The sequence below is a fragment of the Pleuronectes platessa genome, chromosome 9 (genome assembly GCF_947347685.1).
Source record: "Pleuronectes platessa chromosome 9, fPlePla1.1, whole genome shotgun sequence".
In the NCBI taxonomy this organism is placed as follows: domain Eukaryota; kingdom Metazoa; phylum Chordata; class Actinopteri; order Pleuronectiformes; family Pleuronectidae; genus Pleuronectes; species Pleuronectes platessa.
This window is the reverse complement of record NC_070634.1, coordinates 12,985,375-13,003,954: the sequence shown is the minus strand read 5'-3', so window position 1 is coordinate 13,003,954 and position 18,580 is coordinate 12,985,375. Positions and strand designations below refer to the sequence as shown.

At 41.2% G+C, this 18,580-nt stretch overlaps 1 protein-coding gene across 2 annotated transcripts; it reads left to right on the top strand.

Annotated features, from left to right (window-relative positions):
• The first annotated feature begins 807 nt into the window (after positions 1-807).
• Positions 808-15,115, top strand: fyco1a (FYVE and coiled-coil domain autophagy adaptor 1a). 2 transcript variants are annotated; one of them, XM_053431331.1, is made up of 18 exons: positions 808-1,083; positions 2,537-2,648; positions 3,341-3,447; positions 3,762-3,887; positions 4,457-4,563; positions 6,193-6,336; positions 6,492-6,585; positions 6,699-9,203; positions 9,361-9,453; positions 9,765-9,883; positions 9,973-10,140; positions 10,892-11,041; positions 11,167-11,396; positions 11,824-11,977; positions 12,478-12,570; positions 13,466-13,676; positions 14,095-14,204; positions 14,395-15,115. In XM_053431331.1, exons 2-18 carry the CDS (start codon positions 2,588-2,590, stop codon positions 14,468-14,470), a joined length of 4,548 nt encoding a protein of 1,515 aa, XP_053287306.1. In that variant the 5' UTR covers positions 808-1,083; positions 2,537-2,587; the 3' UTR covers positions 14,471-15,115. The 2 variants fall into 2 exon arrangements, with proteins under 2 accessions (XP_053287306.1, XP_053287307.1); XM_053431332.1 differs by having other exon boundaries at positions 2,534-2,648.
• The last annotated feature ends 3,465 nt before the right edge of the window (positions 15,116-18,580 follow it).

Here is an 18,580-nt window from a genome sequence, read left to right as displayed (position 1 = left end):
GTGTTATTTTTCAGTATTGGTAGTATATGAATATTTTTACTACTTAATATCAGTTTCTGCACAAGCCCCTAATAATCAGTATGGCTCCTGCTGAGAATACACATAAGTATGTTATGAATATGATGTGAATTATGTGAAATCAGTCAGGCTCTAGAAGAATTACTGTATATGTGTGTTTTTTTATTTTTTCTATTTTGGATAAACCGACACATATAAGACTTTAGAAATAGAGAAATGAGACTTGAGGTACTTCTGCAACTTTAGTTTTCCACTTTCAAATGGTTCAGGTACGCACGAGAAACAAATACGCAAGCACACGCACGCGCCCACACGCACGCAACCAAATGATCAGCCTCTCACCAGACCCTCTCTTCCTGGTTAATACATGTATGTGACACAGCAGGTGCCCTAGTTTATTATACTGGCTTTTTAAAGAGTATATATTTGAGGTTTTTTCTCAGACTTGACAAAGTAAGATCAACAGACACATACAACATCTGTCCTGCTCATGGCGGACATTATGTGTGTCTCACTATTTAACCCAGAGGCTTTACAGGCCAGTGCTGACTCTCTATGTGGCTGCTGTTATAATCTCAACAGGGAGAAACATACAGTCCCCAGGAAACGACAGTGATCAGCTGTCACTAAAACAAAGAAGTAAAGTGGGTCACGTACTAAGAGCTGTCATTGGTCACATGACACCTCTGTTTACTCTGCTCCTGCAACCACACTATCCCGCTTTATGGTCCCGCCCACCTGCCTCAAAGCCATTGGCTCGAGGACGATTCGTCACTCTGTCATTGGACAACACACTTTTCAATCATCAAACTCGAAGCAAGTTTGTTTACTCGCAAGAACGACTTGGGTGTTTGTGGTCACATCAAGTAAAGTAAAGTTATTATTATTTTTCTTTTCTTTGTCTTCACCCGAGGCTCAGGCACATATGACATAAAGCTAAGCTAACGCCAGCCGCTAGCGTCACGGTTGTTCTCAAAATGTCTGCCAAGGAATCTGTGGCATGCTGAACATTACAGAGACAACTCAAAATACACGAAGGCCGTCTGTAAAGGATCAAACTAACAGGTAGGTTCTCTGTTCAGTGTTCATGTTTGTATTAAAAGTGATATAAGCCCTGGAGGAGCCGCGAGTCAACGTTATAAAACTGTTATTGTTGTTTTCACAAGTCACAGTAAACCAGTTATTTAGCCGTAAGCTTAACTAATGTAACGTCAGGCAATTCAATAAATCAAGTTGAACTACGTTGTTAACTTGTGTGTATAAAAGTGTCAGACGCAGCTGTTCCATTGTCACAGTCTAGCAGCTTCAATAAAGTTACATTTAAATGCCCTCTATTGAAATCAAATGCTCTGTTTACTTCCGGACAACAGGAGGTGGAAGGGGGAAACAATGACAGCTGCACACGCTCAGTGATGTCTGATATAAGCTTCTCCTCTGTGTTGTTCAGTTGGCTCTGAGATGTGGATTCAGCTTCATCGCAGCTATAATTTGTGGTTTTGTATCATTGTGGTTAAAGCAGCATCTCTCTCAACTCTCTGAAAACCTACTTTGACCAGAGCCTCTTTAAATCTGATACGCACACAACACATGTGTACATGTCAGCCCCTTAAATGTGCCTGAGCTTTCCTCTATAAGTCACACTGAGCTGAGGATCGAACCACCGACCTTGTGGCTAGTGGATGACCCGCTTTACACTTAGAATCTTTATCCTCCCATTGTATGTTTAACATTTTTCACAAAACTGTTTTTTTTTCTGTTAACATGTGCTTTTTTATTTTCCTGAGTTCATTTTTGCCACTGATCTACATATGTTGCTGTGTTTTAGGATGATCGCTGCGTCTCAGTATTGTTTTTTTCAGCTCGTGTTTGCAAAAACTTGTACTTACAGAAGATATATTGTATCGAAATGGGATCCTCCTTGGCCCTGCTAACTTACCAGGGAATCATTAAATTGTAATATCCTCCAGTACACTGTGGATGTTTGCTCTCATTAGATGATTTGTACTTTATTACTTACTTATGCGTTTACCAACCTGCAAACTTTATGAATCAATCAGGTGCATCATCCCAACACAAAGTTCAAGAAGCAGGATGTTTGACTTTTCCCGATCCAAGGTTCAAGAAGCAGAACGTTTTACTTTTTTGTTGTTGCTCCTACGTTGATCAAAGTGTCTCAACCTGTGGCTCAATACTCATCAGAACAGTCATTGACTATTAAAAAAACAAATATACAGTGATTTACAGATGGGAATAAAAGATTGCAGTTGAAAAGTAGTTGTTAGTCACAAGATCAGAATTTGCAGTAGTATTTTTATATTGAGTAACATTATTCAATTTATAGATTATAAAGATCAAATTGCATATGGGACAGACCATTAGACTTTTCTTCTGAACTGGACAAAGTGCTGAAGGAAAACTCAGATTAATCCAGAATTGTACGTAAAAGTTTGCTCATGCCTGGACTATTCATGCCCGTCTTTTGTTCCGTCTGACTGATTCTGATTCTCTGATTCAGCAGACTGGATGTGACCTTGTGACCCCTGGTTGCCAGGGAGAAATCAGCGTGGCCATGGCCACAGGGGCTACTGCTGGGGAGAGCCAACTCCAGAGGATTATCAGAGATCTGCACGGTAGGCCAGCATTATGTGGGTATGCCTGTCTGTGTGTGTGTGTGTGTGAATAGATTGGCAGCAGCAGCCGGCAGTCGCTGGCTGACACGATGTGACTGAAAAGAAGAGAGAAGATAGAGAGAGGTTTGCTGCTATGTCATGACCTCAGTCTCGGTGTCAAGTCTAAGTTTTTTTTTTATGCCTGGAACTACATTACCTCTGCTGGTCACAAGATTATTTTGGAAAACATACATCTGACCACATGTTTGTGTAGTAAGGGTGTGGTGGAAGCCTTTGTCAGCATGCAGCAGGAGAGAGAGTGCGTGCGAAGGGTGCACCCATCACGGGTGTCCTTCCATTTTATACGATGGATACGAGGCAAGTTTTTAATATACTCTTGATAACGGTGGTACTGGAAATATTTTATTTAAGTGTTGAAGAGTTAGACGCCAGGAGGGGCTGGAGTGCTGTAGCTGGAAATCCACCAATAAAATAGAGTTAAACAGTTTTTTACAATCTTACTCTCAGTTATTTTGCTGGAAGAAATTTTAAAGAAATATAATCTTTCCTGTTCTCCTTCCCGCTCATTCTGTGCCTGATATATATGTTTTATTTATTTGTCTAGAAGACAATAACCGAGTGAATGTTTTATTTACTTTATTTGAGAAACATTTATTAATCCTTGAATATGTATGTGTGTTTGTGAATTTCAGATGCTGTTGCAGAGCTTGCAAAGGAGTACAGGGAAAGTGGGGAGCCAATCACAGATGACAGTACCAACCTGCACAAATTCTCTTATAAGCTGGAGTACCTGCTACAGGTATGAATCCCAATTAGTCACTGTGAAGATAAGGTTTTTAAATTTCAAATAAGATACCACTAGTTAGACATATAAAACACATACATGCTTACAAAACACAGAAACTCACATGATGAGTTTATTATCTGTATTTTTGACATACTGTAAATGCAAGATGCTTTATTGAGTTAACAATTCAGATGATCAGTTTCAAAATGAATAGTTGTTTGGAGAATGTGATTCTTTATCTTCACATTTTCTTTCATGGAAAATAAAACATACCTGGGAAAAGATAATCCACATAACAATTTATTTTACCTGTATGTTCTTTTCAGTTTGACCAGAAGGAGAAGAGCACATTTCTTGGTACAAAGAAGGACTATTGGGACTATTTCAGCGACTGTCTGGCAAAGATCAAAGGGGCCAATGATGGGATCCGCTTTGTCAGATCCACCACTGAAGTATGAACATTTTAGTTGTTGTTTTTCATGGCATCATCACTAATATTGCACTGATTATAAACTTTTCATTATTTCATCAGATTAACCCTCAAAATTAGAAAGTAATTCTGAAATCTATTTTCTTTGAAATAACAAAATGTGTTTTCTGTCTCATTTCTTATTATTGACACAACACAAAATACACAAAAATACTCTCATTTAATAATATTGCTGCCTACAGTTCAGTTCAATATTTTAGAGCCAAAATACATTCAAGAAAACAATTTAAATCTTGGCACTGATGTGTTGCCTCCTTGTAATTGTGATATAAAAGCAGTGTGCTGTAATTGTTTTCATTCTTCCATTTTACAAGTTTGTATTAGAATGGGCTTCAGTTGAATGTGTGTATCATCACTTTATAAACAGTTACATTGTAGTTGAGATAACACTTTTGAGCAGTAAATAATTTAAAAAAACTAAATGTTGAAAACCAAGTAGATTTTGAAGAGTGAAAGATTCCTCAAGTTTTAGTATAAGGTAAACACTGTCAAAATCACTGTGTAAAATAAATATCTTTTCTGCTTCGACAGCTGAAGACATCTCTGGGGAAGGGGCGAGCATTTATTCGCTACTCGCTCGTACATCAGCGACTGGCTGACACGCTGCAGCAGTGCCTGATGAACCAGCGAGTCACCAGGTAAAACCGACAGTTAATCAATGACATTAATTAAGTCCCCTGTCTATATGATTTTTAATTAAGATACATATCATTTAGTTAAAATACATATCAATTTTCAATTGCTTTATGAATTACAAGGTTTGTAAAAAAATTGGATAGAGGCTATGAAACATTTAATTTCCCCTCTCTGGGACATGGGCCTGCTGCTTTAGAGGATGTAGTCGTTAGGCAGGGGCGAACTGGGACAGTAATTTGCGAGGGGAATTGACTCCTTTCTAGGCCACCCTTTAACACAAAGCACCAGACCTCTTTTTTTTTGTAGGCGAACGCCATTTGTTGATAAATAGTTAACACACTAGTAAACAATTCACCACCCTCTGCCTTCTTTTCAATGACTTCATCTTTGTCAAGTGCCATAAGAATCTCCTTCTCTGTTGCCATAACCAAAACAGAGTATATATGGTATTTCCATGGCTTTTACTTTGAAATTCTTCATCAGATGGTCCTGATATTGTCTGGGTGTCAATCTGAGCTGGTGAACTGTCATTGTGAAGTGAAATTTAGTTTGTGGAAACCTTATTTAGTTGCTTGAATTCAAGTTTTTCTTCATTTTAAAGTTTGATTAATTCTTCGCACAGTGCTAATGAGAAATCAATGTTATCTCAATTACATTTTTAGAAAAGTAGTTTCAGATTTCAGTCGTAATTTTTTATCAATTAGTGCATTCATTATTTATTGTTACTTAATTCAGTTCAATCGATTTTGTTAAATTAATGAATTTGTCACCTCAATAATTCATTCATGGATTCGCTGACTGAAAAAATGTGCAGCCCATTTGGAGGAAGAATGCTTTTAATTTTAAATCACTCTAACACGCTGGTAACTTAGCTTTTAGAAACAATGCCCACTGTGAAATGAGTGGGGTGTAGTTTGACCGTGGGTATCAGAGTAGAGTGGCTTGACCACAGTCCTGTACTGCATCTGAGGCAAGAGCTTATCTCTTATTTTCTCTGCCTCTCTGATGCACCTTTCCTTTTCCTCTGACCACAACCTGGCATTTCGCCGGCGACATGTTATAAAACCAAAAATCAGAATCGGGTGCACGGCTGATACAATGATTTAAGATAGCGGAGCTGTAATATCATTTGGCTGCTACGTGCTTTGCCGAGAGACAACAAGTCCGACGTGATTAAGTCGGTTGCCAGATAAGTGGATTTGAAAGGTCCATCCACTTATTCCTGCTTTCTATATTATTGCTGATCGAGTTATCAATTCAAGGCCAAAAGGACAATCAGGCCAGCGGGAAATGTCCCGATGCTCCCGATGTGCAGTCCACCACTGTGGTCAATGATAGCAGAAAATAAAGAGTAGTATAGTTATTAAGACACATTAAGCGTAATTTTTTTCCGATCAATGATGTGTATGTTTAGTGCTGTAGATATCAATGGTACCAAATGGAAGAGGAGGAAGAATAGCACTGTTTGGAGTTTTTGAAGAATTACTTAATTTCCTGGTTGAGGTTTCAGTTTCCTCTATTAGTGATAAGGCTAAATATTAGAGACAAATTGTCTTATTCAGCCACTAAAACTGGTTACAGTCATTGCACTATATATTGATTTAACCTCTCCCTCTTCTCTCCTTGTGTAGTGACTGGTTCTACGCAAGAAGCCCCTTCCTGAAGCCCCATCTTAGTGTTGACATCATCAATCACCTGTATGAACTCAATGAGGTCCAGTTTGACGTGGCCTCCAGAGGACATGATCTTGATGCCTCCTGGCCCACTTTTGCAAGGTAGGAACACAAAAAATAATAAAACAATATTAAGAGCAAATACAAAACATGAAAAAGATCCATCAGATAACTGAATAAGCATTACCAAAGGTAGGATGCTGTTTTCCAGTGTTAACAGTAAACAGTATAATTACAGTTTCTTTTCTGATGATCAGGAGGACACTGGGAAGTGGAAACTCACCTGGCCACATGTGGAAACCACCCAGTCGCAGTTCCAGTATTAACAGTCTGGCCAGCACCTACTCCCAGGTAATTGATCCATGTCTCCAAACACATCCGGTCATTTTGTTAACATTTTTAAATTACTACGGGACCTTAATCACTTCTTCTCTTCTCTTCCCATTTCTCTTACAACCATCCAGCAAGCACCTGAGTTCCCCTCCAGCCCCGACTATGGTCAGAGTCTGCTAAATGACCTTAATGATTCCCTTCCTACGTGCTCCGAAGATGTCGGCACAGTTGAAGACCTTCGTCTAGAACTGGACCAGTCCGAGCTGAAGCAGCGAGATCTCTTCGATAAGGTGCAGCTGCTGGGCGAGGAGGCAGCTGAGCTCAGGGTTGTAGTCGTGGAGCTCCAGAGGCAGCTGGATGTGTCGCTTTCTGCCCAAGAGGAGCAACGGGGCTTGCAGGGAGAACTCATGGCTCTGCAAGGGAGAGAGGAGGCCCTGTCCAGAGAGGTGGAAACACTTAGGACTAGGGACAAAACCACAGCGGCTGAACAACGCCTGCTTCATGAAAAGTTGGCAACTGCTGAAGGGAAGAACATAGAGCTAATGGCCAAGTTAGACGGGGTTCTGAATGAGAAGGGCCAGCAAGCAACCAGCTACTTTGACTCTGCACAAAAGATACATGAGTTGCTGGACAGATTGAAAGATGCAGAGAAAGGGAAAATGGAAGCTACTGCAGAGGCAGAGGAGAAGAAGAGGCTGGCAGAAAGACTGGAGGACGAGCTGAGATTAAAGGAGGCAGCTGCAAAGGATGGTGAGATCAAATTTGGAGCATTAGTTGCATCTGCGTCTGAGGAGAAGGCCACATTGATGGCGAAAGTGGAACAACAGTGTAGTGCACATGACAAGCTACAGGGGGCATTGACATTAAGAGAGAAGGAGGCAAGCAACCTACAGAGACAGCTGCAAGATCTGCAAAGATCTCTAGAGGAGAGAGAGAAAGAGGTGGAGGTTGTGAAGAGGATGGCACAAGAAGATAACGATGAAATGCACAAGAATGTCGGTGGCTTAAAAAAAAGGCTAGAAACAGAAGTCACCGCTCTTAAGGGGCAGGTTGAAAAGAAAGAAGCAGAGCTGACCTCAACCTGTGAGACCCTGCAACAGCTTGAAGCCAAGAACCAAAAGCTGAACACAGAAAGGGAGAAACTGACATGTGGCCTTGCTGAGCTTGAGGGAAGCATCAAAGAACAGACCACAAAGATAGAAGATTACAAGACACAGTGTACCAATTTAATGGAGCTGAATGAGAAGCTGCTGACCAGGGTGAAGAGAAATGAGGAGTGGAAGAAGGAGATGGCAGACAACAGAGCAGTGCTTGAAGCAGAGTTAGCAGCTCTAAGGGCCTCTGAGAAACAGCTTCGCGGACAGATGGACGATACTAAGATGACAGTGGATGAAAAAGAGAAGCTGTTGCGTGAAGAGAACCGCAAGTTGGATGAGAGTCTGCAGCGAGCCACCATGGCCGCAAAGCTCTCAGAGAGCACATCAAAGCAGCTTGAGCAGGAGAACCAGAGTCTGAGAGAAGAGCAGGACACTGTGAAATCAGCTCTTGGTCGCATGCAAGCAGACCTGAAGAGTGTTCACGGGCAGATCGGAGAGTTGGAGAAGAATTTAGGAGCTTCACGCAAGAATGAAGCCAGTCTTCAAAAAGAACTCCAAATCAAAGAGGACCGGCTAGTGAGCAAAGAGAGGAACCTTGTTGAGCTTCAGTCCAGGTTAAAGGCTCTGGAGGCCAGGGGGAAGGAGCTTGAGATGGCCAAAGCTGACGCAGAAGCAACCTGTGCTAGACAGACTGAAGTGATCGAGAAGGTGACGTCTGAGAAGCAGACGATGGAGAAATCTCAGCTGGAGAGGAGTGCGGTTCAAGTGAAGGAGAACCAAGAGGTGACAGGCAAGCTGACTGTGTTTGAGGGCCAGTTGGAGCTGAGCCTGAAAGAAGTTTCCAGGTTCCAGGCAGAGGTCCTGGACCTCAGGGTGAAGGTACAGAGGTCTGAGGAAGAAAAGCTTAAATCCCAAGCACAGCTGGAGGTGACAGAAGCCCAAAGAGATGAACTCAGGACTCTGACCGAGCAGCTTAAAGCTCAGACAGAAGCACTGAACCAGAGGCATGTAACAGAGCTGATGGAGTGCAAAAAGAAAGAAGAGACGCTGATCGAACAGCGAGACAGAGAAGTAGCTGCCAACGCCGAATTGGCGATCTCTGCAGCTGCAGTCCGAGAAGAACTATCCGGCCTCAAGGCAAGAAACGAGAAGCTGGCCGTAGAGAACAGCGAGACGCGTGAGGGTCTGCACAGGGCAAACACGGAGATGGCCGAGCTGGGGATGACCATCTGCAAGCTGAGTGCTGAGAAAGAAGAGGCCAGAGAGCATTGCACAGGTGACGCTGCCAGGATTGCAGAGATGGAGAAAAAGGTGGAGCTGCTAGAAGAGTGCATGACGGAACTGCGACTGGAGAATAACAGAGTAAGAGAGGAGCTGATGCAGAAGGAGACGCTTCCAGCGACAATCATTGAGCTCCAGGAGCAGCTGGAAAAGGCAAAGAACCAAGTGCAGAGTGTCAAGGACTCCAGCAGAGAGGAGACGGATGCTATAAAGTTCCAGATGAGCTCAGAGAGCATGAATTATCAGAGCCAGATGAAGGTGAGTCAGTCAGAACCTGTCAATGGCATTTACATTCTTAGCACCGTGGCTAGGAATGAAATATCTGAACAACTACTGAATGGTTTGGCATTAAGTATTGTACAAACATCTATTGTTTCCTTTGTTTCCATTCTCTTACGTTTCTGTGACTCTTCAGAGTATGAATGAACAGCTGGACAAGGTGAAAACTCAGCTGCAGGACGAGCTGAAGAACGTGTGCAGCCTGCGGGCCAAAGTGTCTGAATTAGAGGTGAGAGTCTTTCAAGCATCACATCATTCGGGGTTACATAATGAGGAAACATGTGGTGGTGGTAGAACCTGTTCTCTAATCTCTGGAGAGTAGCTGCCTTACAATATGAGATATGAGATTTAAAAATAAACTGAGATCAGGAAAAAACCTGTGATGTACTTTTCAAGTCTCTGACCCATACTGTATCCTTCCACCACAATTTGTGGAAGTCTGTTCGGCTTTTTTGTTGTTATCTTTCTTACACAGGAGAGGGGTGAAATCTTAACGACCTTGGTGGAGTTAAAAATCTTTGTTCTGACCCTTGAATAAAGGCTGAGAACGAGCAGTACCTGGTGCTGACTGGGGAGAAAGATGCTCACATCACAACAACGGAAGCAACCATTCGTCGGAGTGAAAGCGAGATTCAGCGACTGACAGAGGCAGTGAGCAAGTGTGTTCCTGACCGACGATACCCGGGAATTTCATCGTAAAATTTAAAATAACAAGAGATGCTGACTAATTGTTTTTTACTCTCTTCAGAGCTGAAGACTCAGACTTTTCTCTCCAGAAGGTCTGCGAGGAACTGAAGGAAAAACTCAACGCAACGCACTCCGACCAGCAAAACCAAAACCTGAAGATGACTGCAGAGATTGACGACCTCAACAGCACCAAGGCTTACCTTGAAGAGCGGCTCATCGAGCTTATCCGGTATGACCCGTGTCTATTACTGCCACCAGCCGTGTCGAGGCTGTCGGCGCAACAGGCGGAGAGATTCTTAATGAAGACCGGGCTCAAAGTTCATTTTCTCTGCCTGCTGTTTGATAATCCCATCAGGGGGGTGGGTAGCGGTTCTATTTCAGATTGGTTCTTCCATTCAGAGCAGTTCTCTGATGTTGCTATACTTACCTTTGGTAAAATGGGAAAATCAGGTCTGAGGAACAGGATGTGGGGGAAAGGGCTTCTTCGAATGCTGAGATAGTTCATGGAGAACAGATCTGACGGAACGACTTTCACAGAGAACAGAGCGGGAAGATGGAGTTCCAACATGCGAGGCACAGAGACACCAGTGTAGAGAACAGGCTTTTTATCCATTATACTTCACTGAACTTAGCAAGCACTGATTCCTCGGTGGATAACAAAGCTTCCATACTCTGTCTGGGATGAAACACAAGCACATCGAGTCAGTCAAATCCCATGGGGGGGTTCCCACATCGTTTCAGTCTATTGTAATGTTGCATTATGTGTGCCTTCATTATTTTTCTCAGTTGTTTGATTTGAGGTCATGAAGCTAGTTCCTAACGTGGGAAATGTACAATACAAACCACAAATACCAGTTTGTTTACAATACAGCTTTCATCTGCCAACATGAGCATGAAATGTTTTATCATCCAACGGAATTTGAGAAAAAAAAAGATAAAAGTTTGTCTTGCACTTTTGACTTTTCTATTCAATACCTCAGGGACAAAGATGCTCTGTGGCAGAAGTCGGACGCTCTGGAGTTTGAGCAGAAACTGCGAGCAGAGGAGCGCTGGTGGTTGGATAAAGAGGCGACTCACTGCCTCGGCTGCAAGGGCCAGTTCACCTGGTGGCTGCGCAGACATCACTGCAGGTGGGCTTTCGGTTGCTACCTTTTTTGGGATCATCATCACTGAAGCACTTGTGCACATGCATGACTACAGAATCTTTTTTCAGTCATAAAAATGAAATTTCTGTTATGGACATTACTTTTCCTAGGCTCTGTGGTCGGATCTTCTGCTACTACTGCAGTAACAACTTTGCAACGACCAAGCACAGCGGGAAGAAGGAGCGCTGCTGCAGGGAGTGCTACACCCAACACAGTGCGGTGGTGGAGAGGTTCACTGAGGCAGAGCTGAGTCCTTCAGAGATCCAGCCTCCTCCACCTGGAGCTGGACCCCAACCGTCTCCTGAACCGGCTCCGTACAAACCCACCCCCAGGGTTACAGGTGAGATGCACACTGGGAACACACAACTACTTCACACTTCACACTTAGCTCAAAAGCTTATCACTGTGGTTCCACTTTTTTTTTTTACACTGTGTTACCTGGAAAGCAGAAGTGAAAATCTGACTTCCTCATACTCAGAAACAAAGAGAAAGTTTTGCTAAAGAATTTGGTTTTGTTGAAAAAAAGAGAAGAAGGTGACCTTTCCCTCCTGAAAACAAACTTTGATCATACTTTTCTTTACGTTTTTTTATTGTAAAGGAAATAATAGTTCATAATGTTAAATTTAAATTATTAGTGCCTCTAAATAATAAATCATTTCAAAATAGATTTGTTTCTATGTCATATGTGCATTAGGTAACATAAGAAAAGATGTTGGTGGTTTCCAGTACCGTATTTTCAGTTATGTATTTTGTTTAATTCCTTCCAGTTTCTGATCCCAGCAACAAATCTGACGATGGAGTTTTCGACATCATCACCGAAGAGGAAGTGAATGGCGTCTACGACAGCGACACCACCTCCCAGACCACAGCAGGCTCACTGGATGGAGAACAAGACCGGCGGCCTCCGGAATCTGTGGATATGTGAGTATAACATGAACGTAGGGAGCAGAGCAGAGGGATGAATATGACACCTTCCAGGACTTCACTAATTTAAAAATACACTGTTTTGCCAGAACTTTGAAACCATTTATTCGTTTCATTTCGTATGTTTATGTACACATGTACTTGATTTATTAAAAGCAGCTTCATAGTATATATTGCAAAGATATTGAATTTTCAATAAGAGATAACAGTGATGAAGACGAGGTAACACTGAATGAGCTTGTGCTGAGAATCAAAATAATCATCTGTATGTTAAGCCTAATGTAGAGCGTGTTAAATTATGGATGTGTTGATTAAATTGAATTAACCAATATAAATGCATTGTCACGATGCCTGGAGTGTGGGAAAAAAACCCTGATGTGCTGTATCTGTGTCATTCAACCAGAACACTCTTTCCTGCAGTGATTTCTGAATGAAGAATACAATTATTTTTGTTCCGTTTCATTAAAACATGTGGTGTATTGTCTTGGACTGTACAGAGGAACAGGAGACTTAACGCCTGAGGACCATGAAGAGCAGGTCCCCACGGTTCAGGATTCAGAGATCAACCTCCTCAGATCTGGAGAAGTGACGTGAGTCCTCATTTTGACTCCATTAACATCTGACATTGGAATGCATCTCCGATCCAGATTGAATCTAGTTATGCTTTTGACCCCTGATATTAACATGTGCCTCAAGTGTCCAAGCAAAGACCCAGTTTACATCTAATTTCTCTTTCTAGCTCGGGTCACATTTTCCTCTCATTTGTGCAGCTCCACAAAATCAACAGACAATATAAAAAAGATAGAGGAAGAATAATGGAAGGTGGCAGCCACCCATGAAGCCTTTTTTTGTGTCTTTGCTTTTTGATTGGTCTTGTCTTCACTTCGTCTCGTTGTTATGGTGTTTGAATAACATTCACAGTTGAGGACTAAGGAGAGGACAGCTTTATGTTTTTATTGGCTTATTGCTGCTACCTGCCGAGCTGCTACCTCGATGGTTTGGAAGAGCCACTTCTGATAATGTGGTACATTATCATAGTAGTAGTAGAATAGTTGTATTAGATAAGTGCTATACAAATAAAGTTATTATTATTGTATCATAGTTAATACACTTTATTGAAGTAGAGTGTTTTACTGTACATGTGGACTGGAGATACTAGGTATCGAACCACCGTCCCTCTGTGAGTGGACCACCTGAGCCACAGCTGCACCATAAATATATTTACAATCGGGTTCAATGTGGTTACTCCTCAGAGGTTGTTTGGCTAATCGGATAACAATCCACAATCAATGCGTCTGTGCTGCGTACACCTGCACTGTCAAATGGTCGAGCTCAGTCTGATCTCAGTCTAATCACACAATAAGCATTTTATTGCCAGATGTAAATTGAGGATCAGATATATTCCATTTCATACATGTGTCATTTCATATTGGTTGAATTAATGCCACTTCAGTGCATCTAAACATTGATGTGTTGTTCTTTCAGCATGGCCGTTCCCCTCAGCATTGACGCTATCTGTCAGTTTGGGGAGGGCTCTCGGGAACTCTTCGTCAAGTCCAGCTGCTACAGTGTGATAACCGTCCCTGTAGACGACTGCGGACCGACCATCAGCTGGATGTTCTCCTCGGAGCCCAAAAGCATCTCCTTCAGTGTGGTTTACCGGGAATCTGCTGACACGCAGGTGGAACAGTCCAAGGTAGATTAGCTCACTGTGTTGAGAACAATGTGCAGTAAGATCCAGGAACCACTGGAAGCCATTGAAGTATAACATGCCAGATTTATTTTTTCATCAAGACCCCTGAATTATTCTTTGAAATGTATATCTCTCAATGTTAAAGAAAGTCACAAAAAAAAATGGATCCGGACCCTGATTCGGTTAGTAGTTTTTGCATAGTCCTGCTAACAAACAGACAAACCAATGCAGACGAAAACAAAACATTTTATATTTTTTACTGTCCAATATAAACGGTTTTGTAAGTTAATAAAAAAAAGGTTAAAAGCAGATTAGTGTTTTATTGATCGTGTCATAGATTTTTCAGAACAACCTCAGGGAGAATTTTTCTGGCCCTGAGTTTCACTTTCACTTCGGACTCATTTCTCTGTTCTGCTCTCAGGTCCTGATTCCTCTGACTCGCTGCAATTCTCATAAGGAGACAATTCAGGGTCAACTGAAGGTCCGACACCCCGGCCTCTACTCACTCATCTTTGACAACTCCTTCTCACGGTATGAAACACCTGACGTCTGGCGCATTTCCTCCTGAAATAATTCAACTCTGAACTTGATCCTCATATATGTCTATATGTGTGTAAGTTTGCCTGGGTGCACGCATGCACAATTAAATCTTTGTCCCTCAGTGTCTTTGTAAATGGGATCGCTATACCCTACTTTGATCAGGAACCCTTTCTTCCTACAGGTTTATCTCCAAGAAAGTATTTTACCATCTGACCATGGAGAAACCGGTAATCTACGACGGAAGCGACTTTCCCTGATGCTGGATGAAGCACGCTGCCACAGCGCTCATTCCAATGTCACTGTGGCATCGAGACAGTGCAGAGATGGTGATCAATGAATGTTGCCATTCATTTGACTTTTACCCAAAACCTGCTTTTACACAAGTATTGTCAGCATCTTTCAATGTTTCTGTTTAATTTAAGTCTGTGGTAGTGAGGTGTTGAGGTGTGATGTGTTTTAACTGTAAGTTAAGTGAAGTGTAGTCAACAACAAGAGGAAGAAACAGAAAGACAAGTGTCTATGCAAGTTTTATCATCAAGTTTTATTATGTACACCAAGTAATATACAAAAATCAAGTTCAGCCAAGTTTAAATTAAGTTTCTCATCTAGAGAAACTGTAATTTTTAGTTTTTTATCTTTCTGTTATGTTCCTCTGTCTTAAGAATGATTTGGCTTCTCTTTTCCCAAATATGCTGTTACAATAGGGAAGGCAGATCGCTGCACGTAACACAAACAATGTGAAATCTGGTATAAGACCCAGGAGCGAATATTTCTCATGATCATGGCCAGTTTTACAAGTAAAACGTTTTTTACAATATTAGAAGAAGAAGAAGAAGAAGAAGAAGAAGAAGAAGAAGAAGAAGAAGAAGAAGAAGAAGAAGAAGAAGAAGAAGAAGAAGAAGTGTGCCAGTGAAGGAAGGAAACAAGCAGTGACTGACAATAACTGGCCTGGACAAAACAAAGTTTCTGCTTGAAAACAAAGCATTATGCACTTTGTGCAACTCTCAGGAGGGGACACAACGTTGTCCTTATAGCATGTCCTCATTTAATGTTTTCGGAAAGCTCAAAGACCAGGCGAGAGAAGGAAATTCTCACAGATATTAAGGAGACCTGAACACTAGCTCTCTCTCCTAGTGAAGTAGAGTGCCTGTGGTTACTGAGGACAGACTGACTGTGTGTCATTATGATGACACTATTTCAATATATTTACTCACCAATGAGCTACTGTACTTTTAAAGTGCCTTTTAACTCTAATCACCAGGAATTCGTTTTTCTCTTGTATCATATTTGACTCTTTATCCTCACAGAACATGATTTCTCAGTAGAAACCTTCTGTCATTTAAATCACAATATAACATGCACAACATCATATATTTCAGTTGAATCGTTTTCATTATAATCTCTGGAATCGGTCCCTCTGGCTTTTCCTGTCTCTCTCAGTGATGAAATGCGTTGACATTTTTTCTCCATTTTATTGTTTAATTTTTTTTCAAACATGAAGCAATTTCAAAAGAATCAGCCTGATCACTATTGGACACTGCCTAACATTTATTGAAGCGCTCGATCCTGCATTTACAGAGATCTTGTTGTTGTCTCACAGTCGGATCTCTTTTATACTTTTGATGAGTGTAAATCGGTGCAATTTCTATGCAAAGTCTCATATTTTCTCTGCAGTGCTGCAATTTGTGATAATTACTTTATACTTTGTTATGAACAATATGAAATCTGTTAAGTTTACATTATCACACTGTGACAGATTTTTGTACTTGCTCTAACATCCAGTGGAATAAATCGGAACATTATCACTACGAGCACTCGGTGTAGCTGGTTTGGTGATATGGTCATTTGATCTGATTAATGTCTGTTTCTTTATTTCTTTTATTACATCACCATCTTTCAAATGCCTTTACTCTTGTTTAGTGACTAACTTTTGGAGTTATCTTGCTGTTATTCCTAAACGTATTCCAACATTCTTTGGACTTCTTTGTGATGTGAGTGCCTGCAGTTCATCCTGTGATATTGGAGGCCTGAAACAAGATTCTACTTTTTAGATGTCAGCTATACACTCCTGATCAAAATCTTAAGACCAGTTAAAAAATTGCATGAATTTGCATTTTGCACTGTTGGATCTTAGGAAGGTTCTAAGTAGAGCTTCAAAATGCAAAAAGAAGAAATGGGAACAAGAGACCAAAAGTTGTGAGCAGGCAATTTATTGAAAACAACAATTGAACTCAAATAGGCTGTTCATCAGCTGATCAAAAGTTTAAGACCACAGCCTTTAAAAGCCAAAATCTGTGCAAAAATTTCGATTCCATGTCATTTCCTGTCAAGTAATCACTCTGTGAAGATCTCTTGATGGGAAAGGCAAAAAAGCTCACCGTCTTTGAACGTGGTAGGATTGTTGAACTGCATAAACAAGGCCTCTCACAACGTGCCATCGCTGCTGAGGTTGGACGCAGTAAGACAGTCATTTTGCATTTCTTAAAAGATCCTCAGGGTTATGGAACAAAAAAATCAAGTGGTAGACCCAAAAAAATCTCACCGGCGCTGAGCCGGAGGATCCGAATGGCTGTCCGTCAAGACACGGGACGATCCTCGTCCCAAATTAAGGCCATTACTGGTGCTGACTGCAGCCCAATAACCATCAGACGGCATCTGCGAAGGAAGGCTTCAAAAACAAGAAACGTCTTCGAAGGCCACGTCTCCTTCAACGCCACAAAATTGCCCGTCTAGACTTTGCAAGGGAGCACCAAACATGGGACATTCAAAGGTGGAAGAAAGTTTTATTCTCTGACGAGAATAAATTTAACCTTGATGGTCCTGCTGGCTTCCAACGTTACTGGCATGACAAGGAGATGCCACCTGAGATGTTTTCTACGCGGCACAGTGGAGGGGGCGCCATCATGATCTGGGGTGCTTTTTCCTTCAATGGAACAATGGAGCTCCAGGTTGTGCAGGGGCGTCAAACAGCAGCTGGCTATGTGGAGATGTTGCAGCGGGCATCCCTCATGACTGAGGGCCCTCGTCTGTGTGATAACGACTGGGTTTTTCAGCAGGACAACGCTCCAATTCACAATGCCCGTCTGACCAAGACTTTTTTCCAGGAGAATAACATCACTCTTTTGGACCATCCTGCGTGTTCCCCTGATCTTAATCCAATTGAGAACATTTGGGGATGGATGGCAAGGGAAGTTTACAAAAATGGACTTCAGTTCCAGACAGTGGATGCCCTTCGTGAAGCCATCTTCACCACTAGGCGCAACATTCGCACTAGCCTTTTGGAAACACTTGCATCAAGCATGCCAAAACGAATTTTTGAAGTGATCAACAATAATGGTGGAGCTACTCATTACTGAGTCAGTTTTTGACACTTTAATTTCTGTTTTAGGAGTTTTTTTTTTTATTTTTTAGCTGTGGTCTTAAACTTTTGATCAACCCTAACCCTAACAGCCTACTTCAGTTAAATTGTTGTTTTCAATAAATTGCCTGCTCACAACTTTTGGGCTCTTGTTCTCATTTCTTCTTTTTGCATTTTGAAACTCTACTTAGAACCTTCCTAAGATTCAACAGTGCAAAATGCAAATTCATGAAATTTTTGTAACTGGTCTTAAGATTTTGATCAGGAGTGTATATCAGCATCCTGCAGGAGGCAACAGAGCTAACAGAGCTAACTTTAGTTTTCTGAAAAAGCTGTCATCTGATCTGAGCTCTTACATCTTCCTCAACCGGAGAACGAGCTCCTCTAAGAATAAGTTAGATTCAGCCATAACATTCAAACTCCTCATATTACAGTTGTGTCTACAGGTAAAACTAGCATGACATTGTTTTTAATAATTGTTTTACAAAAATGTAATTATGTGAAAAAGTTAACAAATATTGCCGTAAATCCAGTAAATAAGCTTAGTATTTAATAGATACACACCACTTATTTAAAATGTCTTTAGAGCTTAATATGGTGAACTGCTGCTGCCATTTAGGATGTACATTTTCATATACAGTGGATATAAAAAGTCTACACACCCCTGTTAAAATGCAAGATTTTGTGATGTAAACAAATGAGACAAAGATAAATCCTGTCTGAACTTTTTCCACCTTTAATGTGACCTTTTACGTGACCAATTCAATTGAAAAACAAACTGAAACCTTTAGAGGGAAAAATACAAATAAAAAACTAAAATAATGTGGTTGCATAATTGTGCACACCCTCTTATAACTGGGGATGTGGCTGTATTCAAAGTTAACCAATCACATTCAAACTCATGTTAAATAGTAGTCAGTACACACCTGCCATCATTTACAGTGACTCTGATTAATCCTAAATAAAGTTTAGCTGTTTTAGTAGGATTTTCCTGACATTCTCTTAGTTG